This window comes from Hoplias malabaricus, chromosome 11 (genome assembly GCF_029633855.1).
Source record: "Hoplias malabaricus isolate fHopMal1 chromosome 11, fHopMal1.hap1, whole genome shotgun sequence".
NCBI classification, from domain to species: domain Eukaryota; kingdom Metazoa; phylum Chordata; class Actinopteri; order Characiformes; family Erythrinidae; genus Hoplias; species Hoplias malabaricus.
Genome location: NC_089810.1, coordinates 12,108,270 through 12,136,059, shown reverse-complemented (window position 1 = coordinate 12,136,059; position 27,790 = coordinate 12,108,270). Strand labels below are relative to the sequence as shown.

At 37.9% G+C, this 27,790-nt stretch overlaps 1 protein-coding gene across 1 annotated transcript; it reads right to left on the bottom strand.

Moving 5' to 3' along the window:
• Nucleotides 1-244: 244 nt before the first annotated feature.
• chrnb4 (cholinergic receptor, nicotinic, beta 4 (neuronal)) lies at nt 245-8,986 on the bottom strand. The gene is made up of 7 exons (XM_066684556.1): nt 8,888-8,986; nt 5,139-5,284; nt 4,811-4,855; nt 4,458-4,567; nt 1,942-2,795; nt 1,730-1,830; nt 245-420 (listed from the first exon to the last, which is right to left on the bottom strand). The coding sequence occupies exons 1-7, from the start codon at nt 8,934-8,936 to the stop codon at nt 247-249; spliced, it is 1,479 nt and encodes a 492-aa protein (XP_066540653.1). The 5' UTR covers nt 8,937-8,986; the 3' UTR covers nt 245-246.
• Between the last annotated feature and the right edge of the window lie 18,804 nt (nt 8,987-27,790).

Sequence of the window (27,790 nt, the reverse complement as noted above, 5' to 3'; positions counted from 1 at the left end):
AACTGCTTTCCTTTGGTTCTGACTGAAACCAAAATAATTAAGGAGGTGGTTTCTGACATTTGCACAGTAATATACATCAACGAGGAACCATCATATTATGTAAAGTTTCAGCAATGAATGGTTTCTTATTATTAAATGTGTGGTTGACATGAATACAGCTTGTCACAGTATTGTTGGTATGTGTTTGGAGCTGGTATTGTGTTGGGTCCATTTGGCTTTGTTTCAGAAGCAGAAATCTTGCATTCTTTACATCCCATCTCTCCTGGAGGACTCAGGACTGGACTGCTGGACAGGAAGGATCTGGTTCTGGAAAAGGGGCTGGAGGAAAAGCCCCAGCGTCCCCACCACACATACAATCACAAAAATCCAGAGAAACATTCGATCTACCACCATAGCCACATACTTCCAGTCCTCAATCACCTGGGGAAGAATCAAGAGGAACATACTGTTATTGTAATTTGTTCAAACACAAACAAGGAGTAGAATGAATGAGGCATAAAGTAAGATGAAAAATAGCAGGATGAAAGGAGCTTTAATAAAATAAAGGCTAAGGACCCTAAGGACCCCATAGCCCGTCTGCCTCACTGCTGTCCTCTGCGTTTTCTAAAGGACAGCATTAGTCAACTGTAGATACCATCCTCCAATATTGATTTATTTAAGAAAACAATCAATGGCCATGGCATGGTAGTTTGAATTTACTGTAGTTTCCAACAACTCTCATTTACACCACAGCTCGCTAATTGTACCCCTACTAGTGACAGGTAGCATAGGAATGTCTAGGTAATGTGTCAGTCAGAGAGCTCCCAATCCAAGTTTGTCTTGCTGGCATGTTTAGAAGTGCATTTTCTTGAGGGTAAAATTAACAGCTTGGAATTCTCTCATGCATTTAGCACAGCTTCATTAATGCAATTTAAACCATACTAGAAGAAGCATTTTCCATTGTCCTGGAAAAATAGATCTGCATCATTTGTAGTGTTTTTCACCACTCTGTGTGAACTGGTGACACTACCTTGATAATTGAGTCATTTTGATGATACTAATAAGGAGTGGTGTAAGAGAGAAGTGAAGCATGATTCACTGACTGGTGCATAATGGCAAATGTTATTACTGTCATATTAACACAATTTTATGCCACTGATATAAAGATAATATAAAAAGTATAATAATGCAGATACACCCCTTTAAAAAGCAACAAACTGTTAGCAAATATGTTTTCATTCATTCATTGTCTGTAACCGCTTATCCAGTTCAGGGTCACGGTGGGTCCGGAGCCTACCCGGAATCACTGGGCGCAAGGCAGGAATACACCCTGGAGGGGGCGCCAGTCCTTCACAGGGTGACACACACTCACACATTCACTCACACATATACTCACATCTATGAACACTTTTGAGTAGCCAATCCACCTACCAGTGTGTGGTTTTGGATGGTGGGAGGAAACCCACACGGACACGGCGAGAACACACCAACACCCTGTTTCCCTTATCAAAGTATTATCAAAAATTCCTCAGTCATTCCAAATATCTCATAGTTAATTTCTAAATTGACTTATATAGTTAAATTGATTGTCAGATATATTAGTCTCATAACTTCAGTTCAAAACTAATTAAAGAAGTAAACATGAGTTGGTAGATTGGCCACATTGAGGGTTATAACACATTGCTTTAAAACTGTATATAAACTATATTTAGAACTAGGAATAAATATGGAATGATGCTTCATGACTTACACTCTGATCATCGTCATTTCCCATCATATGGTCAGCCACGTAGCGAACCCCATCCACCGCTTCCTGAACATCAGCCCCCCACTCCAAGCCTCCCCTTCCAGCCCGCAGGTCCTGGGTTGAGGCATGACCATTAGGTAGGAAGTCTGTAGGACGCAGGTCCCCTTTCCTGGAGCCACGGTTGACTCCAAATTGCATGCCTTTGTTGTAAAAGTGTCCTGGTGATGAGAGTGCAGAAGCTGAGGATGCTGCGAGTAAGACAGAGGCAGAGGAGGAGATGTTGGACTTTTGTGGAGCTCCATAACCCAGTCCAAGCAGGGACCTGCGATCGTGAAGACGTCTTTGATGCCTTAGCCTCTGCCTCGCTGAGTTCCTATGGGGCCTTCGCATGAAGAGCAACATGGGCAGTTTGTCCAGGAAGACCAGCTTCACCCAGCTGGGCATGGTGTGTGTGCTTGGGGATCGATGGTGAATGTTAAGTACACACACACTTGTGATGATGGAGAATGTCACTAAGACCATGGTGAACATCAGATATTTTCCAATCAAGGGGACATCCAGGGAAGTGGGTGGGACAATTTTGGAAATCAGTAAAAGGAAGACAGTAAGGGCTAGAAGAACAGAGATGCAAAGGGTCATCTTCTCTCCACAGTCTGATGGTAGGTAGAACACCAGGATGGCTAGCGATGTGATAAGAACACAGGGAATGATGAGGTTGATGGTGTAAAATAATGGCTTTCGCTTGATGATGAAGTCATAAGTCAGATCCACATAAGTTGGATCTTGAGGATTGACTGTCCTCCTCCCTGGCAAGGCCAAAATATCCCACTCTCCACTAGGAGTGAAGTCGTCCATGCTGGCCACCCCAGACTTTAAGACCAGGTCAATCTCTGTGTGGTCATAAGTCCAAGAGCGGAACTTGAGCGTGCAGTTCTGCTGGTCAAAGGGGAAGTGTTTGACCTCAATCTTGCAGGCGCTCTTGTAGATGGCGGGAGGAAGCCAAGCAATGCTGCCATTAAACAGGACTATGGCATTGGTGAAGACTGTCACCTCATAAGTGCCATCAGCACTGAAATGTAGAACAGATGAAAGACGACAAATTTGGTAATTATGTTTATGGTTTTGGAATTAAATAATGTTTATTTCATGGTAAGTCTCTGTCTCCATCTTAGAATTTCCCTGGAGGATGAATGCTAATAGTATTAATTGGTGTCACTCATTTATAGAGGATATAGTGTGAAATGAATTACAAACCACATTTCCAGAAAAGTCGTGACACACAGTATATGACCTGTTACCCAACAAATTAAAATATGAAATCAAGGATGTTGCGTCCTCCTGGCTAAAGTAGAGAGGAACCATCTAGCTGGTTATAACCGCACAGTTCAAATGCCAGTATTTATGATGGCACGGGGTGCATTAGGTGACTTGCACATCTGTGAAGGCACTGTTGAAAGCAACATATTGCCATCCACATTCTGCATTGATTACAACAGCATGGCTTCTTAGTAAAAGAGTTCAGGTGCTATATTATTGCAGACCTGTCACCCACTGCCAACAATTGGTGGATTATTAAAAGGCAAACACTATAATGCAATTGGTCTTCTTAGTTCTCAAATTTTTACATCAGTCTCACATTTTTGGATCCAGTTGCTGTCATCCAATTCAAATGTGCAAAGATTTTTTTGCAGTTTCAAAATTTTAAATATGATCATTGCACAATTTTCATTTAATATATGGTTTAAATCATTGCATTTTTTATTTAGCCAACATTCGCTCATTCCAGAGTGACTTACATTGTATTTGCCTTAGATAGGTGAAGGGATAATTTGTAGTCTTTTCCAAGGAATAGTTTAACAGCATGCTTTACTTGCCTAGGAGGGGAATCAAATTCCTGTCTGCTGCATTAGGGGTGCAGAGGTGTTATCCACTATCCTATAACACCATATGCCTTTTACTCCAAACTTCACTCCAAACAAACTTCATAACAGACCTGTCAGCTGATTGATTACATCTGAGGTATGTGTCCTGTTCTCATTTCTAATGGTCTTGACAGTGACTGCATTATTTCTTAACACAGCTCTAAGCCCTAGCAGTCAGTTACTGACGGAGGCATGTTTCTGTCCTTTATTGAAACTACGAATACTGGAAGCCTGTGCTAGCATTTCTCCTGTGATGTTGCTATCAGTGTCTGAAGAGTGGTAGAAGAGGGTTGCATTGAAAATCCAACACAATGGGCAGCACTTTGAACACACCATTTTTTTCCTTGTGAAATTCCCAATAAGTTTGATGTGTCACATGACCCTCTTCCCATTGAAAAAACAAAAGTTGGATTCAAAATGACCGACTTCAAAATGGCCACCATGGTCACCGCCCATCTTGAAAAGTTTCCCCCTTCTCATATACTAATGTGCCACAAATAGGAAGTTAATATCACCAACCATTTCCATTTTATTAAGGTGTATCCATATAAATGGCCCACCCTGTACATGCATGTAAATAATTACGTTAACGATATACAAACAACTTATAAAATTATTACAATTACAATGACATGAACAACGTATCAGACATTCTTAATGATCTCTCCCATTATTATTCACTCTAGTGTCTGTAATACATTGCTGAAATGCATAGGTAATGCATTATGTATGACACTCTCATTCATTCTTCATTAAAGCAAACATAACCAAACTATCTTCTGACATCTCCCTGAATACACTGAACTTACTTATTGTACAGTACAATGTCGGGTAGCCAGATGTGTCTGGAGGGGATTCGGAGTTTGTCAATGCCTTCATAATCAGAAGGGTCCCATGAAAGTCTGTAGTCATTCCAGTTCTGAGAAAAGAAAATTACAATTGTAATCCAGGTCGTGTTGAAATAATTGTGTCCCAGCAGCGAAATGATACTCAATTACACACTTCATTATCATTTTAATGAGTGGGAGTGAGTGGGACTGATTACTGCACTGCTATTCGAGAGGCATGTCTATGGTAAATTCAAGTTCAAGGACAAGGGTACCAGCATTGTGCTGGAGAATACTACCTTTTAAATGCAGTATAATGGACTCTTCACACTTACCTGTGTGAGCCACACATTGGTCGTCATGATTTGCTCTCGTTCATTCTGTGTGAGTTGGACATTTATGAGTTTGACAAATACACAGACGAATACATCCACAATATATATTCTACATCTATATTCTAGGTATTTAAACAAATAATATAATATTTTATAATGCAGTACTAAGCAAAATTGAGGCCTCCTTTCATTCATTTTCAGCCATTCATACAGCCATTTTAGCATAAAAAAGCAGTAAACGTTGATCAGAACATTACACAGAAAAAATATTAAAGATATTAAATAATTATAATGTCCTTATTCCTCCATGTTCAGAGTTTATTCTCACCACACTGATGAGCTGAGCAAGAGAGACCTGCAGTTTTACTGTGACTCTCTCCGTCCTGTTGAGAGCTGGACGAATTAGTTTATTATAGCGCTCCTTCCCCAGGAGCCAGTTCATCAGCCGCTCTTCAGAGTCCGCACATAGGGCACCTGCACATGCAGAGCACACCAGCACTTCACTCTTAGCGCCACAGGGGAGGTAGCTAAGCTTACACTGATAATACTAGACAATTCAATGAGTGGGTCGACTAAGAAGTGTCACAGGCTTGTATTTTCCTTCTCAGATCTCTGCAGCTTCATGTTACGTTGGATAAGGTTTATGTAATTTATTCCGTATGTCTTCTGCCTGCCCTGATTTGCAGTATGGAGGATGGTTTATTATGCTGCCTGGAGACTTGTTGCTGACTCTGCAGCATCTCAACCTAACAACAGGAAATATGCACAGCACAAGAAGAACTAACTGCACTCTACTGAAACAAATCCACAACCTTTCAGTATATTTAGAGTAATCTGGCCTTTATTAAAACAGAAAATACTGATTAAAAAAAGAATATTGATTGATTAATGCAAAAAAAATGATCAAAACTCCAGCCATCTGATTACCCAAGTGGTCATATAAACAGCATAGTCTCATTTCCTAGATTGGATCAAGGCCTAGAAATCTGATAAAGAGAGCTGCATTTTAGCTCCGTAATCAGATTTCTCAGTGCATGTATAGGCTTATTCTGATTTTTCCATCAGTCTGGATGTGCATGCAAATGTAAGAGAACAGAGTGTAACGCCATCTCCAACAAATCTAAAATTTTTACTATTCTATATCAGAAAATCCAAGCACCACTTGCTCCCACAGGTCTTTACTACAAACACGAATGGCTCTTTAACAGAGAGACACACAAGACTTTTATTAAGTGCATATAAACACTGTGGTTGTGCCCTTTTATATGTGTTTTGGACTGTTTTGAACCTTGAAACTTGACGTTTAATTACCATGGGTTACCACAGCATCTTCACATTATACTTCAGATAATCCTCACCATTGCATATCCTATTTACAAAAGAATATCTTATTTTCTGTAGGGAATCAAAGAAAAAATGTTTATGCCATTGCTGCAACATTTTTGCCATGTTTTAAAAAGGGCACTCAAAATAAAGTTTGGGCCTTAAACTGCTTTCCTTGATTCTAAGCAGGCCTTGGGTTTCTAAGTGTGAGTAACTGATACAAATATGCGGGCGGTTTTGTAACATTACTTTAATTAGCCATTCTACTGGCAGAGCTGTAAGCTTCTCCATGGTGATGCTGAGTGGAAGAAATGGACAACAGAGACAAATTAACTCCAAGCCTACACTAATAAACAGGACAGTGAGAGTTCAGGGCCTTGATTCAAACAGATGGTGAGCATGTCCTGCAGGAACTAGCTGAGTTCAGTATATACTTTAAGGCTTTTGAAATTTATAAAATATTTTGGTTTCCTTACCATATTTTATACATTCAGAAATTTCATTAAAAACGTTACGTATAACTGATCACTCTGGCCACGTATATGTCCACAAAACCCAAAATATAATAAATCTGAATATGGAACTGGAGCTTTCTGTTTGGGATCATGTTTCTTATTACTGTATTACATAAGTTCTGTGCTGCCTTTTTTGTTGGATGCACTGTGTGTCTATGAACCAACATAATTAAGAGTTTATTAGTAACTGATTTAAGTCATGACAATAAATAACTGGATTTTGAAATATAACCATATCTATAAATATACAAAAAAAAAACACCAAAAAATCATTTGAACATTGGATGATGTTTAAGTAAATGCATTGTAAACTAAGGTATTTAATGAAGAAGGGTACATAGAGAAGTTGAATAATAGCTACTTTTCACATGAGAATTAAATGGCATGCTGGCAGACACACAAGCCCAGGCTTTATTCTCCTAAGGCATATATACTCCCAAAGCAGCCACAGGTTGTCAGTGAGATGCCTGTAGTATTTCATTATCCAAAGTCTCCTTGAACCATGGCCCAAAGCTGATGTGAACGCTTTTTTTGTCAGGAACTTGGCTGTAGTCCCTCACAATGCAGTGAGCATTGTACAACTGGCCAAAGCTGGTGGTTTACCATGTATGATGACAGTTTATAATATACACCAAATATGCTGCATGGTCAGAAACTGATGAATGATGAAGGTATAGAAGAGGACCTAATCATTAATAGATGGCCTAAATAAGGTGCAGAAACAAGCTGGGGGCATGTAATGAAGTAGCAATCAGTTGTAGGGTCAGCACACACTGCTATTGCACTATAATACTGTATCACAAAATGATCAAACACCCAAATTATATTTGGGCAGCGGTGGTCAAATACTGGTTCTTCAACTTTGCTGGGCTTAGGCTGAAGTGACATTGGTGTAGCCACAGGTGTGCTAGAATTGGTTCTTTTAAATCTACGAGGTGTATCTTTATGGTAGACGGTTCTTCATGCAATACGCAGTTATGCAAGTTAGGTTTCCTAAATAAGCCAGTAATTGGTACAGGTTCAGAAGTTAGAACCACACATTAAAAACTTAAAAAGTTAGGCCTATCTACATTTAAAGAACTTTATAAACTGTTCTAGCTTTTATACTTGCATTCTTTACGCCAATTTCCTGACTTTCTCCTTACTCCAGTTAAACAAAATTTGATCATCTCAAAACCAGAAGTCTATATGAAAACATTCTTTGTGGATGTCTCAAAAACACATACATTTTATTTTAATGTTCAGACTCAATGAAAACCCTGTTAATGGGAGAAATTCAGTTGTCTAAGGCTGTCTAGCACTTTGCATTTAAAAAAAAAAAACACCCACTATCTGACAGGTGTAAAGTGAACATATGAATCATGGAGGACGGCAAGCAAATGTGCCACCCAGAGAGTGACAGCTGTTTTTATTTATTAATTAATTTATTATTGACCACGGTTATGAGCTACTGAGCCCATATGAAACATCTACTTTATCCTGTAGTGTATATAGGAGTCTCTTACACAGAACACTGGAGCACGCCAGAACTAGAAGTGTATTACTCCAAAAGTCATTCATGGATATTCTTGGCGTAAAGATGTTGGGGTGTGATTTATATTCCGGAACTGTCAGTGATATTATGATTAATGCCAGATTTATTCAAGGAAGGGTGTGTTTTCCATGAGCTGTTTTAGTTACAAATGGCCATGCAGCATTTTGGAATGAAACTGCTGAAGCAATATATAAACATAGACATTAGTCTGGAAGCAAATACACCAAGTATTTCAATGAGGGAAAAAATCATGGCATTGCTATGAAGTTACTTTTTATTTAAACAATGATGTAAGGCCAGTGATGCATTTAATCTGGGTTACAGTTCACAGAACAGAGCTGAAAGAACAGTTCACACTCAGCTTTAAGTTCAGTTCCATTTTAAAGCTATTTAGATGGACACCTACAAAGCCACTACAGTTGGTAAACCTTTTTAAACCAAAAATACTAGGTAACACTTCACGGTTATATGCAGGCTCTGTGACAAAACATTCCATGACAACAGACATGCATTAACATCAATTATTCAGCTGCCACGGAAATTGCTTTTGACCCCAAAATGAGGCTTGCTCGAGTAAGGATTTATAGCTGTTAATGCAGGTTCATGTCATGAAAGACTACTTTAGGTGCTTTAGTGTTATCGGCTGCATGCAAGTAATTACACGAACTTTACAGCGTGCATGAATGCTAAACTGAGTTTACTCACTCTGAATGAGGCTGAAGGCGTAAACGAGGGTCGCGAGAGTCCGTCTCATGCTCGCGCCGTCCCTCCCATCCCGCTAAGCACTGCCGTGGCGATCCGCGCGTAAAAGCGCAGTGTGTGTGTGTGTGTGTGTGTGTGTGAGTGAGTGGAGCTGGTGGGACCCGGTGAAAGAAATGTGTTGCTGCTCCTCCTTCCCTAAAGCCTCTCAGCACTGTCTCACAGCCCGCGAGAGACCGTATAGACTCCTCACCCGCGTCTGAGGGGTGACCCACCACGGTAAATTTGGTTTTATTTTCTTTATTCATAATGTGTGGCCCTAATACATTTTTGAACGGCTAGGGTAGTTAGTAAATAATGTATGGAGAGTAAAGACAGGGATTCATTTCTTTTATTTTGCGGTTTGGGTGATATTTTTTTGTTGTGAATACCGTAAAACGGAAACCACATTTCCCAACGGAATTCATGAATTTTTAGGCCACGCCTACAGCTGTGCTCACGTGTTTGATGTCCGTCCAATTGTTTCTTCAAAATTAATAGGCCTACATATGGCTTTACACAAAAGTGTCAATAGTTTCAGGAATGCCCTAGTAAATTAAAATTAGCATCTTAACTCAGGAAATATGCTAAAAATGTATAGTCGTATGCACAAATACTATAAACCCTTATGCTTAGGACGAATACTTCTAGCACAATAATATTAATATAAGAAGAACAAGAAGAAGAAAATGGTTTTTCGCTTAAGTTATTTGGTCATTTCTGTCTTTCTGTTTGAGCAGCAAGTGGATGTACAAATTGACAAGTGTCCTAATGCCACATCACTGAATATTGTAGTAATAAATGAACACAGTCTATATAAATCTAATAAATGAATACACCCTGGAGGGGGTGCCAGTCCTTCACAGGGCAACACACACACATTCACACCTACGGACACTTTTGACACCAATCCACCTACCAACGTGTGTTTTTGGACTGTGGGAGGAAACCGGAGCACCCGGAGGAAACCCACGCGGACACGGGGAGAACACACCAACTCCTCACAGACAGTCACCCTGGAGCTGTGTGACTGCGGCACTACCTGCTGCACCACTGTGCCGCCCCAACACAACATCAATAAAGGCTTATAGCAACAATCCTAAGTTCTCAGAAAATGTACTTCAGCCTGTCACTATCCAATGTGGATTTACATAGGATCGAGTCCCAAGACAACGGCACCCAATGGGCACACACAGTTTGTAGTCAGTAATAGTGATGCTTGGTGTAATAATAAATTAGACGCACAGCTAAACATATTGGAAACTGATGAAACTGTTCACTGACGTCTTTAAAAGCTGATGAGTCTTCAGTGTCATTTAACTGTGATGGAAAATTGAGGGTCATGAAGGGGTCAGTTCAGCTTATGACAAGTCAATAATTTAATCTCTCTATCTATTTATCTATCTATCTGTAATTATTTTTTTACTTAATCTGTTTAGTGTTCCTCTGCTGAACACTAAATCAAGATCTTCTTGAATTATGACTTTATGCAACACTGCCCCTACTTTCTGTCCCCATACCTCTCCCCTTCAGTGTTTCTCTTCTCCACAGAAAGCAGAGAAACTCCCAGTATCTCTGATAATGTAATCACAAATCATTTTCTCCTCTCTTGGTTCCTGCTGCGGCAGATCATTGACCCATCTCCCAGTCACACTCAGGACAGGCTCAAGGTTCACTCTGTGATGGATACGACCCTTTCTGGTATAAAGAGATTTACACAGCTCATGCCCAGGCCTGGTGAGGGTCAGTTGTAATTTCAGAGACAGCTTTAGCACTTGACCACACCTTTTAAAATAGAAGCTCTGACATAAGGTCAGGATCACTTAGCTTTAGGTAGTTAGGGGGGCAAGAAATTACTGAACATAAATTCAGAGTGATTTCAACCAAGGAGGAAGCATCTGCTAGCCTTAACCCTTGAGTGACTGGGGGGTACTTAGCAAGTAGCTAGTTTGTGTAATTGGTAATAATGAAAACTAAAAAAAAATCTCTAAATAACATTACAGTCACTTGTATTGTAGGACTGAACATAAAAATATATTTAAGTAAAGCTACAAATCACCTGGATTATTAAACTGAGAACTGAACATTTTTCTCTTTACTTTATCTAGTACAATTCCTTTCTCTCATCTCTTGCAGTGCATCCTTATCCTCAGAACCATCATTACACACCTACTCCTCCTCTCTCAGCAGCCCTCCGTCTTCTCCGGTGAAATGGCCTTGTTTTAATGACCATGAGCTTGATTTACTGAGACTGAAGGTGAGAAATTTTCATTCTCTGACATGTTTTACTAAAGCAAACAAGGGGAAAAGCCAGCAATGCTTCTAGACCTTGTACCCAGGCCTTTCTTTGACATGCAATTTAAAGCTAGACCCGGAGGCAAATGAGTGCATGTGTCAGTGCCACAGATTTCCTGTCTCAGCCTACACTGTGTGTAATGTGATTTTAAAAAAAAGAAAGAAAAAAAAGAAAACACTTGCTGAGAAGATTAATCAGTGCAATGTTTATTCATTAGTTATAACTCCTGGCTTGTCAGATCTAGTCAATGAATGAATGTAGAATGTCTTTGTATTTCTCATGACGAGGCAACCATTGATTTCAAATGAACGCTGTTCAGATTAACATGCTTAAAGTGCTAACTTTCAGATGTAAATAATTTATCACATCTGAAACCTTTAAACCTGAGTCAAGTACACCTCCATTTAAAGAACCTCCATCCATCCATCCATTATCTGTAAGCGCTTATCCAGTTCAGGGTCCAGAGCCTACCTGGAATCATTGGGCGCAAGGCGGGAATACACCCTGGAGGGGGCGCCAGTCCTTCACAGGGCAACACACACACTCACACATTCACTCACACACTCACACCTACAGACACTTTGGAGTTGCCAATCCACCTACCTGCATGTGTTTTTGGACTGTGGGAGGAAACCGGAGCACCTGGAGGAAACCCACGCGGACACAGGGAAAACAAACCAAACTCCTCACAGATTTAAAGAACCTTTTAAATAGAAAACATTCTACTTCACAATAGCAAGAGTATAGCATGTAAACAGTTTTTCACAATTTACCATTTCACTCTATATATTTAATACAGTTAAATTAATTTTGATTTTCATTTACTGTTTCTATGACAAAAATCAATGCATCATACAATTACCAACCAGAAAATTTGAAATATAATGACCTCTTTTGCCTTTTATTCTCTTACCCTATAGGCACATTTAGTATTTTTACTATTACAGAGTGTAGTGCAACTTTTGGTTTGCATACTTTGTAAGCCCCCTTTGACCCATTTCTTCAATGCCAGCACAGAGTAGGTATTATTTGGATTGTGGATCATTGTTAGCACATGACATGGTGGTGGTGTGTTATTGTGTGTTGTGTTGCTATAAGTGCATCAGACACAGTAGTGCTTCTAGAGTAATTTTCAGAGGAGGTCATATTAAAATTATGACTGATTAGTGATATGTGATTTTTAATTTTGCATCAAGTAAGCTCCACCCACTCCCACTGTTGTTATTAGAAGCTTTATAACTCTAATTTTTGAACCAAGGCACAATAACAGAGCATCCATTCAGGACAGGGGTCATTTAATATATCACTCTTAAAGGCACAGTATAACAAGAGTAAGTGACAAAACATTATTGGAAAATAATCATATAGAATACAACATTATATTTAAAACAAACTGCATAAAATGTATAAACAGAAATGTGACTCAAGGGAGGAACAAGAAAATGACTGAAAAATACAGACTGCATTTCCTTAATCATATTTTTATAAAGCAACAATTGATCAAGGTCTTACTTTCTTCATGGTTATAATCCTCTTCTTTCTTCTAATAATGACATGCTAATCCATTTAATTTTACTTTATTATGCCCCACTGCATTTGAAACATTGTAAACACAAGGAGAGAGAAAATGAATTTGAAGGTGTAATTAGGTGCATGAGTTGGCTTATTTCACAGACTGCTGACTCATATAACATCTACAATAGTGTGATAGGTGTTAGACATGAGGTGTTAAGTGTTAGAATATGAGCATGTGAATAAATGAACATTTTCCTCAGTGTAACAGCCCAGCTCACAGTCTCCTAACTGACTAATTTTGACTACAGTATGGTGAAATGGAATATTTCTCAAATATCTTGAAGATATTGGGGTTTTTTTTGTTGTTGTTTTTTATGGTGTGTGCAATAACTCTAAATTAAATGTGTGGTCATTGTTTTAAAGCATCCTCAATGTCACAAAATTTGCTATAAAAATACATTACACTTTGCCCGAACAAATTAAATTCAATGTAATGTGTCCACTAATGAATCATTAATATTCATCCATTCTTACATTGGTGCACACAGCTTGTAATCTGCATTGGAAAGCACTCCTCAGAGAATGGGACACTGAGGACTCATTTATAGATAATAATGATAATAAACAGGCAGACCCTGGTCTAAATCCAGACCTTAATGCAGTTTATAATGGAATAAGAATAAAACATCAGAGAGGGGAAAAAACTCGCCTTGCAATCGACATTCTGCACAATCTGCTTTTGTTTCCTGAGGTTCAGTCACAGAGCTTTTAACCCATTAAACAATAAAAAAAAATCACTCAGCATGCACTTTCTTTGTAACTTGTCCTCATCAAAAGCTGCTTAGCAAATCAGCAAAGGTAAGGTAATGTCATGTCTAAAACTAAATTGGCATCTTCAGAATTCTTAGTACAAGGAAGATAGAATTGACTGTGAAAACAACTTGTTCAAGGACAGACATAATGACAGCGTGTTCATATTTCTCATTTATAGAGAGCCAAAGAGCCCATAAGAGGAGGTGGGAAAAATAAAAACATTTAGTAATATCTCACCAATGTTTTGCATTCCTTGCTTGCTTGTTCCCTGCTTGTTGTGATTAAAAAGAACGGTGGTTATGCCATCTTCACAAAGATTTCTTTATGCATGTGTATATATATATATATATATATATATATGCATAAACACACACCCACACATTCACCCACATACACACACCTATGGACACTTTTGAGTCACCAATCCACCTACCAACGTGTGTTTTTGGACCATGGGAAGAAACTGGAGCACCTGGAGGAAACCCATGTAGACACAGGGAGAACACACCAAACTTCTCACAGACAGTCACCTGGAGCTTTGTGGAAATTCAGTAAGATTAATATTTTAGTACCGCTGCTCTAGAGCCAAACTAGCTACGCTGGAAAGAGGGCTATAATTGTGCCTAGCACTGGGCTGTGAAGTGGAACTACATCTGCAGGGATCAACTTCCCCCATCCAAATTTTTGTTAAAACTTCTCAGTGCAAATAACAGAGACAGTTAACAGAAAAAGAACATAGATAGATAGATAGATAGATAGATAGATAGATAGATAGATATATAGATAGATAGATAGATAGATAGATAGATAGATAGATAAAAAAATAAGGGAAGACTAAAGGGCATTCCCATATTACATGTAAGAATATACCTGCTTCTACCTTACACTTCTATCACTGGTCATTATCCATTAGCCCCATTTTTTAGAGCGTCACCCATGTTTTAAAATCTATGCATTAATTTATAATGTGTAAATTTGCTCAGTACATCTTTCAGAGAACATTCCACATTAGACACAAATATTACCCACTTATTCTCCACAATACCCAAAATTCAAATCGTTTTCCCAAAAAGGTCTTAAATTATCACTTTTACCATACATGTCATTTACCATAATATTATAGAACACTGAAGCTGAGTGTTTAGATCAAGGTGAATTAAAATAACAAAATATTTCAATCCTTCAATAGTGCCCTGATCCAGACCTTATAGACCAACACCATTACCTGATCTCACTGATGTTTTTGTGGCTAAAGGCAACCAAATTCTTACATCAATGATCCATCATCTAGAATGAAACAGTCCCAGAATAGCAGCGATTTCTATTTAAGCAAAGGGGATCTCCTTAATACCCTTGATTTACAAAGAAATGTCTACAAAGGTGTCATTGTTCAGTGCAGCCAAGGTTTACTGTACATTTGACAAACTCTTAAATCTTGAATAAATGTTTGGACATAATGTGGGTGTATGAGAATGATGTTGGAAGCTCTGCTAGAGTTAAGAGCGAGGTGATACAGAAAGCCACTCTGATTACCCTGTGTGCCAGTGGTGGTCTTAGTCAGTGGGGGTGTTGGGGTACAGCAAGTGATGGAAGAGAAATGACTAATCAAAGAATTGCTGCTGTAGCAGAGCTGTATTCCTGCGCCCTGCTCGAGGGGAGATATATCAAACAGGCAGTTCATTACCTCAAGTGCTTGGCTCCTATGTTGGAACAGCAGGAATACTGAGCTATTGATTCTTCTCCCAGTATCTGCAGAGAGACTGGAAAAAAGATTGGGGTGGGGTGGGGGAGGTAAGAGGAAGAGCAAGAATAAAAAAGAAAAGGGGAAGAATGAAAGGAAGAGAGGTACAAAGAGACAAAGACAAAGAGATGGAAAATTGGAAATTAATGTGAGAACAAAAGAAAGAAAGAAAGAAAGAATTTGGAGAATTTGTAAAGTGGGGAAATTATGTATCAGAGAGAGAGAGATTACTGGTATAGCTTATGATGATGATCAGACAGCCAGTTTGAAGTTAGTAGGAGTGAGTCATTCAGGTGTAATTACAATACGAATAATAAGATTCAAATATTACTCACAAAAAAATGACTAACTAAGAATGATCTGATTTGCATCTTTCCTGTGTCTAAAGGCCTAATGACCACTTGTTGATAAAAGAGGCATTTGTTATTTGTTGGATGAAATTATGTTTTTCTTAATAATATTTAAATGAGCTTCTGTCACACCCTCGTCCTGTCAGGTCTGTTGTCCCCGCCATGTGCTTTATCTGCACATGGCTTTGTCTGTTATTGTCCTTGTCTCCGCCCTTGTCCCGCCTTTGTTCCGCCTCCTCGTCTGTGTCATTTGTCAACCTGCCGCCTCGTTATCTGTCCAGGTGCATCTTGTCTGTGTCTTGTATTTAAGTTCCCTTGTGTCTCTCCTGTTTGTCGAACATTTCACCTTTGTTTTGTCGTGTTCCCAGTCAGGTCTTGTCGTTTTGTGTCATTCTCGTTCTCATTAGATTCCAGTTCCCAGTCTCGTTGTTTTGCTTACTTTGTCTAGGTTTATCTCTGTCTGTCTAGTTCCCTCTGTTTAGATTTAGTTAGTATCTGTCTCTTTAATCTAGGTTTCCGTTTGATTCTCTCTGTCCATGTCTGCCTGTCTTTGTTTAGTTAACTTCAGTTTAATAAAGTATTCTGTGTTTTAGCGAGTGCGTCCGCTTCAGTAAGTCCACCCCGCTATCCGTGACAGCTTCTTTACGGATTTGAAGCTCAGATTCACGTTCATCTAATTTATAAACATGTAAAAGCATAGGGTGTCCGAAAATATAATAGTGATTAAGGCTAGAGGTTGGCTAACACAATATGAACCTACATATAGCATTTAGTCCCTGTACATGAGGTTCAAGGGCTTGTGTGCGAAATCACTACTCAGAATGGTTCTGGAGGCAGCACTGCCTTTGAGCCAGAAGGAATATAATTGGGTTCCAGCCAAAGGCAGGGATGAATGTGATTGGCTAGTGTACCTTCTTTATCTTTGTTTCTTTGCTCAGAATGGAGAGGGATATGTTTTTTTCTTTATAACAAAAAATATCATAGTGGCCTCTGTTTCTTGCTGGATAAGCAAAATATGGGGGAAAAAACACACAAATACAACTCCCATAGGCAACATATCAGAGTGGAAACGTACAGCTTCTACACCACTAGGTTTAAAAGTAAATGGGACATGATCCAGGAATAATTCATAGTGTTATTCTCCTGTTTCTTCTCTCAGAGAGAACAAAGATTGAATGTGTGTGTGCGTGTGTCTGTGTGTGTGTGTGTGTGTGTGTGTGTGAGCGTGTGTATTATATGACACAGATGATTCACTGAAAGGGGGCTCTTACATTAACAAACTGATTCTATTTGTCGTCTGTCTGTGGTCTTATCCCCATGAGAGATGTTTCAATGCATTATTGAGCATTTATCTGAAATCTAAATATGTAACTGTGAGTCAATATTTAATGTAAAACTATGTAAAATATTCTATATCAACCAATGTATGCAGGACCACCGTCAAACACTCTAATTAATCAACTAAAAATTATCCACATACATTAGACTGAATAAGTAAGACCCTCTTCCTTCTGTGTGTTTGGCATGTTGCGACTTTGTTGAGCTGCTAGTAAGCAATGAGGTGTAAAACATGAGGGGTGTGAAAACAATTTACAGCTCTCATAACATCTGGGCCAAGATAAAAAGACAGCATAGCTGGAGCTTTATTGAAATGTAGATTTTGTATAAGAATATGATACACTTTTTAAAATATCAAGCTTTTCTGAAAGTCTTTTTTACTATGTCCATTAGCAGCTCAAATTGATAAGGATCAGGGCTTGTGTGCACAAACATGAGATACTAAATTGGGAAACATTTCTCTGAAGTTGATTTGGTTGAGGATGTTGGGGCCATAGGATGATAACACTGACCTCTTCCCATAAGCAGGTTTGGGATTGTTTTCATCTGAATGACTGCATTAAGGAAAAATTATAGCCAACTCCTCCCTCCGTAGGTTTACAGTGTGAACGTTACTAATGCAATCAATAGCCATCAATGCCTCATGCGAAAATTACCTGTCACACTTTGGGCTAAATGCGAACATAGAACCAGGTCAAAGGTTCCCACTGGATCAATAACAATGACAAACAAGCAAATCAAAATCAATGTTTCATTCATCAAGGTGAGGAGATAAAAGCAAGGAACAGAAATGAGATGGCAGGAATGAGCCAAAGTAACAGCACCAGAGTAATTGCTGTGACCTTTGTAATTTAATATGGAGGACTTTTTATTATCTATATGGAGGTCCTTCTGTGGGTCAAGTCCTTAGATTTCTTTAGTACTGTGTATTGATCGTAAAGAAATACATTTGCTAACTTTTAACCTTTTTTATTTTTAGTGAAATGGGCTTCTTATATAATACATTTTTATGATAATAAAGCATCCTCATTTCTAGGGAATAATGAAAATCTTTGAGCTGAGCACAGTGGGTTTATGGTGTATATTATTGCATAGATTTCTGGAAATAATATAGACTATGTGAACATTCACCACTTGAATTCCTGAGTTTTAACAATAAGAGTTTATCATTTGTAATGCATACAATAAAATAGGATTAATGAATATAAGAATTATCCTGCATTTTCTCAAATTTTGTCACATTTATGCCTCCACCTATACAGTATTCCATGATGCTCCCTAGCTAGAGGGGTGAAAAAATCACATCTGCTGCAACTTAAATTAAACCTGCCATTCTGTCTTTTTCAAACTGAGGCTTTATTGTACAGTTCTGAAAGAACACTAACAGCCAATTCTGCCAGCTGCCAGATATCAGACACATTTGGACCCAATCTGTCTCGTTTTTGGCACTTTCAGGTTACTTACGCCACTGACAAATGTTGCGTGGACTGGACGCTGGCCAACTTGCTTGACTTGGCTTATGGTGTGGTGGGCACCACAACAGCACATGCTGTGTGGGATACACATGGGCCAGATATTGATTTGGCACAGGTTTGTTCCACACCACACCTGATATCTGGCCTATATAAGCTGGACTTGTGGATGAGTTAAGCGAACCAGACTAACACAGAGTCAACACCGTCATTAAAGCCAAGCCAAGGTGTGGGCCAAGTTTGGAAGCTCTCACAATGTATTTTTTGAAATATACAATCATTTGTATTTATTTTATTAAAATGTTAAGAATACATTTTCACCCTTAGAAAATGTAGTCCATAAATCGTATCATAAATTAGACATAGCCACAATAGGCATGGGTATAAATATTTATAATTTATGTTACTCTACAATAGAAAAATGTCCTTTACCATAGACAAAAAAGAATATATATATATATATATATATATATATGACCCAGTATTAGATAATTAAACCTCATTTACATACCTTAACTTCTGAAATGCAATTTCAGAGGTTTTATTATGACAGTGATGATAATCATATTAGCTATATTTCATTGCAATAGCCACTAAGTGGTTGTCACATTTATAAGGTAATGGGCCACCAGTGTTTAATGCAGGATAATATTTCAATCTTGGTATAGCTAAATGTTCATTGGGCTTCAGTTAACGTAACACTGGACAAAATATAATTAATCATATTTAGTATAGCTGTGAGAACAGCAATTGATTTTTCCATCAGCTCTTCCTAGATCACTCTTATGGAGTGTTCAAAAGGTTAAATGATTAATTTGCTAAACCTTCTTGGCTGACAGTATTTCTTGCTTTCAACGTTATTGAAAAACTACATTTATATTGGATTTTGTGTCTTCTTTATCCAAAACACAAACATAAATCAGGCCAAAAGCAGTAAAGTGAGCTGTGAAATGCTGTCATTCCTGACAGAGATACTGAATATATCGATCACATTACAAAATGGTATTAAAATCTGTGCAAGTTTGGCAGAGAGAGAGATTTCGGTCAGGAAATGTTTGCCTCTTGAGTCAAATTGAGCTTGATCTTTATCAGAGCCTCAGGATGTTTTAAGCTGCCAATGTTTAGGTGAATTACCTGCCTACTTACTTTGCTTTTCTGGAAGCTGTCCAATCCCTGGAGTTAGGAGAGACCCATTTGTCTATGTTACTTAAAGAAATGGCAAGTGCTAAATGACAAGCTGCATGTTAAGAAACTACAAACCTTTTTTCATTATAAATAAATGGGCTACTTTTAATCAGTTGATTGCACAGTGTGTGTGTGTGTGTGTGTGTGTGATTTAATAAAAATTATGTTTTCTTTTCTTGTGATATAAATCCATGTGGGTTTTGCAATATTGCTTGTTTCTTAACTGTAAAGAAAGCAGTAATTATTTGGAAAATTAGCCCACGGTGAATCCAGGTTTGACAGATGGTAGCTGTCAGAGATATAACCGTTTCTCTTGCATGTTCTACTTTGTAAGTTTATCCCGTCAGTTTGGCAGGACAGTGTCCTTTGAGGTTCATGGAGCTTTACCTCATGCTCTCACAGGTGGAGATATATTGGAAGTGTCAAAGCACTCTTGGGACTCCAGATGGTTGACTGCTGCACCCCCGTCAGCCTCCTGAACTCAGCCTCTACTCTCCATCCACTCTCCACACGCCCTTCTCTCTGAGGCCTGACGTACAGGAGAAATACGCTGTCTGTCACACTGGGATTTTCAGAGTAACACAGTATGGCCTGACACGTAAAGTTGTCATGACTGGTTAAAGGAATCCTACACTTTTTAAAATAAAAGTGTCAAAAGGACACCACCTTTGGTTCCAAAACAATATTTCAGTTGTTGAAGTACACTGTTTCAGTACATAATATTGATAATTTACTACAGATGTGGAAGATGAAAAATAATCATTTGATTACTTTTAATTCTGGGACTGAACTTGTCCATTCTTTCATTTTGTATACATTATTTTGCAGCTTCCATTCTTTGTGGTTTCCAGATCCCTACATGCTTTCAATCAAAGATATGAAAAAACAGCCAAAACACAACAAAGTATTTTAGCTAATATGGTATTGGAAGTGTCCTCCAACTGGTACATCACCACCATTTTGTTACCAGTCACCGCATCACTGGAGTCTTCTGCAGTACTGAGAGTCATTCATAAACATCATGAGAATAATAAACCTGGTGCCACTGTTTCTCTCTTCATGCTCTATTGAAAAGTGAAAACGCATTGTGCATGACATTCAAATACAATTTGATCTAATTTTACAGCAACAGATAATTTCCAATTCTACAAAATACATATTTACTCTATTTTAACTGAGAAGTGAATATTTATTAATCTCCATCCATCAGTGTAGAAAGACCACCAGTGGCACCATGGCAACAGCAGACAACATGCCTGAGGACAGGTTAATTTCAGGAATGACCCACCAGGGATTAACACAGTTTAAAACCTCTTCTTGATGTTTGACGGCTATCTTTAAGGTTATTGATTATTTAATAATAAACAGACCAAGAGACATATTCCAAAAATAATAATAATAAAAAACAGTAATAAACTTGTAGTGTCGTATGACTACAGAGACACTACAATATAAGTATATTTTAATTAGCAGATTCAAAGTAAATACGAAGTATGCTGACATTTATATTTTTCCTAAATAATGTTTTTAAATAACATAATATAGCAAAAGTGCAGAATGCACCTACTTAAAAACATATATCAAACAATGTATAAATGTGTATATACATACTTACATACATACATATAATTGTTGTTTTCAGTCTTTAGCAGAGAGGTAAACATTGTGATTGTGGGGAGATGGTAATGGGACAAATCTGTTATGCCTTTTGTAATTAATGCAGCTAATGTTATGTTAGCATTGTTACTTTGATCACATGACTGCAATTACTTTATAATCATCCAATAGTGGAATGAACCATTTTCATAATCTATAAACATCAAAGATGCTGTACAGATCACAGTCTTGGCCACAATCTTACCACATAAAATCCTGCATTTTTTGTTGTTCAGCATTTTGACTTCAATTTATGTCTATTTCTCTGTTGGATTCTTTCTATCTTTTATCTTTTCCTCTACCTTTCTACCCCTCTGTTTGACTTTCTCTTGTTCTTGTTCACTATTTCCCATAACATTCTCTCATCTCTCTGATTCTGCCTCTCTGGCTGTCAGCTCTTTACCCATAACTCTAGTCGTAGCCCTGACTAAGCACTCCACACAGTTTCAGTCTCACTCTCCCTCTCTCTCTCTCTCTCTCTCTCTCTCTCTCTCTCTCTCTCTCTCTCTCTCTCTCTCTCTGCTGGGTCTGGTCCTCTTTGCTAATTGATTTAAGCCATGCCTGCTTCACCCATTGTCAGTGTTTCAGAGCCCAGACAGCCCAGTAAACTGCATTAACTTCATGACTGATGGATAAGCCCTGTGCTTTCTGGTACTTATTTGGACATAAAAAAGTAACCAAAAAAAAAAAGGGAGGCTAAAGAGAAAAGTAAAATAATATTATTAATAATAACATTCCACCTTGGGCTTATTATTCAGTTAATAACCCAAAGACTTGTATCTACTCTAATACATGGGTCAGTTTTGAGAGTTAAGATCACAGCTCTTACACTAAGTTTACATTATGACTGATGGATGGATGATGGCAAAGATAGATGTTCAGATTCTGTCAGTGAAAGAGGGATGTCACTGCTGTAGTCAGATGACTTTAAAGGCCTTGTAATAAAGCACGTGTGACTGATATGCATCACTGTTAAAGAAGTAACTTTATCAATATGGTCATATTTACATGGCAGCATACATTGGCCAATGATAGTTACAGATTATAGCAGTTTAACTGAGGCACAGACCCTTTTTTTATTTATTATTTATTTGTATTTGTATTTGTATTATGTATTTCAGTGTAATCTAATCTCATTATTAAGTCCAAATATTGCGTTGAGTATTTGATAACTTTGTCATGTCAGCTTAAGTCAGGTACAAAATGTAATTACATAGAAATGTATGGACTAGTTTAAGTCTATGTAATAAAACTAAAACATTTTACAATACAATATTCAGCAATATTCTAACATTTGACATTGCACACACAAGGCAAGAAACACATGCACACGTATTCAGTTCGTAAATGTACCCTCACTTCAAGTCCACCTTTGTCCTGCACTGATATCATCGCTGAATATAGTAAACAGATTCTGGTGTAGGATTTGATTAGACTACCATTTATGTGGTTAGAGAGGATGGGCAGAAACAGAGCTCATGTCTGACATTGATGTATGATAACGTTTATCCAATTACACAGTCCATTATTCTATTACACTCCTGGATTCATGCAGTATACATGCAGCTCAAACTACATGATGACCTACAAAGATAACCCTCAAGTACTGGATATTTGAGACTTTACACATTATTTATAAGTGCCTTGATAAACTTTATAGTTTTGTTTTCGCTATCTTCATTAAATGCCTGTTGACTAAAACAAATTTTTAAATTGTACAGCAACAATCTGTATTTATTTTATGGCTGTATTTTATCAAATGAAAACATTAAATAAATAGTACTCAAATCACACGAGTTATGTGTCACATTTTTATTTTATTCAGCTGTGTGTCACAACAATGTGCTACACTTAACAATTCTTAGATGGTTTAAGCCAAATGTTTAAATTAAAAACATAAACTTTTCTGAAGAAGGTTCATGAAAAGAACAAATGTTCACAACTGATTGATCAGTATGGAAGATGCCTTTTCTCTAGTCACTGACACGTCAGACTTTGGTTAATGTAAAAATGGAGTGAAGTTAGAAGAATTCTCTCTCTCTCTCTCTCTCTCTCTCTCTCTATTCATGATATAATCAAAAAGGACCTCATCTGCAGAATGGTCAGACTTTAGAAAAGCACACAGACTCCAGCTGGCACAATCGGCAGATTACACTCAGACAGTTTTTTTTCTTTGATAGTCTGTGTACCATGAAATTTCATAGACCGGACTTTGTCAAGCTCTTTGAAGGCCTTAGGCCTCATGATGGTAAAAGTAGAAACTGTTGGTAAAGTCTTAGGCTAGTCTTAACTGTACTGAATTGTCTTACTGCAGGCCCAGTGCCCTCTGAATAGGCCAGGTCACAGAAATAAGATACCATAACGCAATTGTTAAAATATTTACGATAATCACAAAACATTCTCTGATTAATCATGATTAATTGCAAGTTAACATGGTAGTTTATTTGGAAGACATGTAAATCAAATAAACATGTAGAGTGATGGGTTAGACCAGTGGTTCTCATACTTTTCAGACCCACCCATTAGTCTTCGTCTTTTTTTTTTTTTTAAACAGACAAAATTGATTACAGCATGACAATTATGAAAAATTATGCAATGGCACTTGAATATTACATATTTATTAATTCCTTAACAAATAAGTAATAAGCAAATTTGAAGTCATCTCTGACTTCTTCATATATGACCAGTGGGACTCGTACCAAAGTTTGAGAACCACTGGGTTAGAGAAAACAGTTGCTTTATTTGAGAATAATTCCAGTTTCACCAGCTTTATAAGAGATACGTGCGTGGATTAAGCATGACACAAGACAAAATGTGTCAAAGTGGTAAGCGTAGGTGCTAGGTTTAATCCTTAATTCAGCATAAAAATAATGCAATCAGCAGGAGTGACACTGTGTTTACATCCTCTAGTGAAAGCGATTATACGTCACTATGCGCTGTAAAACGAATGAATTATGGAAGGAGAATGTGGACAAAGAGAATGTGGACAAAAATTTGTTCCCAATTTTATTTTATTATAAAAAAAATGTTTGATGTTGTTTCAGAAAAGTTTAAACCCTTAGTATAATCCACTGTATTCATATAAGGATATTCAATTTATTGTGTCTGTGATGCCGCAGAGAATCACTTTTGCCGATATCCACAGCAATTCAAGCTTAATTTATTGTGATGGATTCTGTGTTTTAAATGAAGTAGAATACAGGCGGGTCATTCAGCGAGAGGTCTTTGTTATTCTTCTCTAATATGTTATTTCCATCTTGTGAAAAAATCTGATCACCAAAAGAAAATAGGGCTCATTCAGGTTGCAAACTGCACTGCAACGCTTATTTAGAACATAAGCAAACCGGAGAAAATTAAGACTGAGTGCTAGGACATTCATCACTTCTTAGTGAAGCATCTCCAGCAATTGTGAACGCTTGGAAAAGTTCATATGTCACTTTCAGATAAGAGTGTGCCAGGAAATCTCCCTCCATCCTGAATGATAGTGTAGATTGACTTTGTGCCAGAGATGGAGCTTATATATGATACTGGGGCAGCCTGAGATACAGGTTTAATGTGCCATTATTTAAATCCAGTACAGGTCATGACATTGGCTTACGGGTTGAATTTCCTGTATTAGACCACTGTGTTCTTGAAATCAGCCAAGTCATTTTCTGTTCATAAGAGTTGGCTGGCCATTGTCTCCAAGCAGCTCTTTAATCACAAAGAACTGTTGAAGTGTTCAAAATAGCTGAGAGCACCTTGAATGTACTTTGCAAAGAAACTTTTGTTAGTAATATCTGATCAGGGACAAATTGTTCTTTTACGTGGGTTCAAATTTAAATGTTTCAGGACAAAGAAGGTTTGATAATCCAGCACAAGTCATGTACAAATATACAACAACAGTTTATAGAATTACTAACATCAATGTGAAAGCTCAAAGAGTGTGGAGGTCTAAGATTCCTTGCCTTTTTAAACCCCGATTAGTCCTCAACACAACATCCATTTCATACTGAGACAGAAAGCACAACCAGCTACAAATAGTCCATCTTTTCCAAGCAAGAATTCTTTCTGCATCATAAAACACAAAGTAGAATCACGGGCAGTAAATGGAGGGCATGATTTGCTTGTGCCCGAGTAGGAATGAAGATGTGAGAGCTTGTGGGTTTTAATTAACTTCAGCAGCCATACTGTTGTAAGACAAGGGCCTAAATCAGCAATGACAACCCCAATCTGCCTCTTTATTAGAGAGAACATGAGCACTCTCAGCCAGACAAACTATGAGATGCTGCTGCCATCATAAAATACAAGCTGGGAGACAATTGGATTTAAAGCAAGCACATTTGTTTTTGGCTTTGTCACTGAATCTGACAGCTTTAGTACTGTTGTGAATGAAGCTTGCTGTGATTTGCAGTGGATGCTGGCATGGAACATGCGGTCCAAGGCTGTGATGAAATTTATCAGTGTAAAAAAGCAATAACAAAGTGGACGTTGATTGTAACCTATGCAGTCATATTTTGATGCTAAGTATTGTACAGTATTAGTCATTTGGATACAGCGCTACAGGAGTCCATTGCAACATTTAACAATGAATGGCAGGCCCAACATCTTTCCAGTCGGCCACTGTGAAGTTGCTTTCCATGACACTGCATTAGATCCACTCAAACATGCGCAAACACATGGCCTTGACTCTCTGCAGTTCAGTGGGTTTAATGAGTGAAAATGAACATTTGCTCACTCAGCGAGGAAAAGGGCTACAGCAGCTTTAAATCCTCAGGCCTATGAAGTGCCAAGTGGAGAAGATACTGAGGCGAATAAGGGAATGAAATCTGTGTCAATTACTGTTTATTACATTTCACTGGATATTCGCTAACAACTTACGCCAGGCATGTTCTCAGACATGAGCCACTCCTCTTCTGTCCAATGACAGTAATTAGGCGAACACGCTGGATTCTATTGATTTAACCAAGAGCTACTGGAGCCCACACAGAGATGTGTCTGCTACAGCTTTTCAGGAGTGTGTCAAACTGAATGTAATTATGGCAGAGAGTATACATATAATTAGTAACCTATAAATCTACTAATTACTTTGATGATGCATTGAGTAATAATAACATGCTCCATGGTAGGATTTACTTCTAGGAACAACCCAGTTTGTATTACATTTCATGTGCATACTGTTTAATAATTCCATTCATGGTTATTTCTCACTTCAGTTTCAGAAAGGTGAAGCAGGCTGCCATGACAAAATGTGTATGTGGCTTAAAGAAGGTCACAGCGTGTTTGCAGACACGTTATTGCATTTTAACTGAGCACATTTCACCATTAGCAGAAAAGGTCACCCTCACAATGGACTGTCACTGGCTGAAGGTTGAAGGGACAATTTCTGTGGTGATAACCAAACAAGCTTAGCCCATTTGAAATGTCACTTGTGAATACTGCCGTTTTTCAGTACTTTGAGACAGAAATATATATATATATATATATATATATATATATATATATATATATATATATATATATATATATATATATATATATATATATATAAGCCAGTCAAGCACATGACTATGTGTCAATGAAGACACCCAGTTGTAGCAAATGCAGAATGATGTCTTGCTGAAATTTTTGGAGATTTTGTCGTAAAGTTTAACAAAATGCTGTGCAGATGTACTTGACTTGTTAGAAACTCAGTAATGGTGAGATGTGCCCCTGTATTTGTGTCGTTATAGGGACAGACAAGATGACTTTCTGTTTGTTAAATATATAGTAGAAAACAAAAGGCTGTGTCACAGAAACAATCTCCAAACATAAAGAAGAGACTGTGATAAATATTACCTCAACAACGTTCCACACATTTCTGTTCAAGGCTCCAGTAAAACACTGAGCTGCACCGCGGTGGATGGTGGACCTACAGCGCTGAAGCGGTGCGAGTGTGTCCCAATTCAGCTCTCAACTCTCTGACCCCTTCAACACTTGAACATGCATTTTTTAGTTCCCAAAAAGAGTAGTGGTCCAGGGAAAAGAGATCCTCTGGTCACCGGCGAACGGTTCCAAATATAGGTTATGAATTGGAATGTGAAATATGGCTGAACTAACAACAGACGGTGTAGTGGCACCACCTTAAGTTCTCTCTGTGAAATAACAGTTCCTACTCACGAATGCGTGTTTCAACATTAGGTGTCAGTCAGTCAGTCAGTAAGCCATATTGCTCGGTCCGGCAAAAACACATAAATTACAAATGTGCCTTAAATTGAATTTTCAGCATTGTTGTACCATTTTATAAAAAAAATCTTTTAACATAAATATAAATATGACAGCAGGACTTACTTTTAAATGATTAGAAAATATAAAATCCGAGAATAAAGATGTACAGACATTAAAGTGTTAATGAGAGTTTACTGCGAAGAGAAATAGAGTATATCACACAGAAGCTCAATGCAGTATTACTTTAATGTACAATGTCTCAGAGGATAAACTGCACTATCAACTTCCCAAAACTATGGTTGCCATTATGTAGCAAAT

What these genes read in the sequence shown, in the direction of transcription:
- chrnb4 (XM_066684556.1), bottom strand. Translation starts at nt 8,936, where the DNA reads ATGAGACGGACTCTCGCGACCCTCGTTTACGCCTTCAGCCTCATTCAG. An exon ending in CGCCTTCAGCCTCATTCAGA is followed by an intron (nt 5,285 to 8,887) that starts GTGAGTAAACTC and finishes CTGCATGTGCAG; the next exon opens with GTGCCCTATGTGCGGACTCT. An exon ending in GAAATGACGATGATCAGAGT is followed by an intron (nt 421 to 1,729) that starts GTAAGTCATGAA and finishes ATTCTTCCCCAG; the next exon opens with GTGATTGAGGACTGGAAGTA.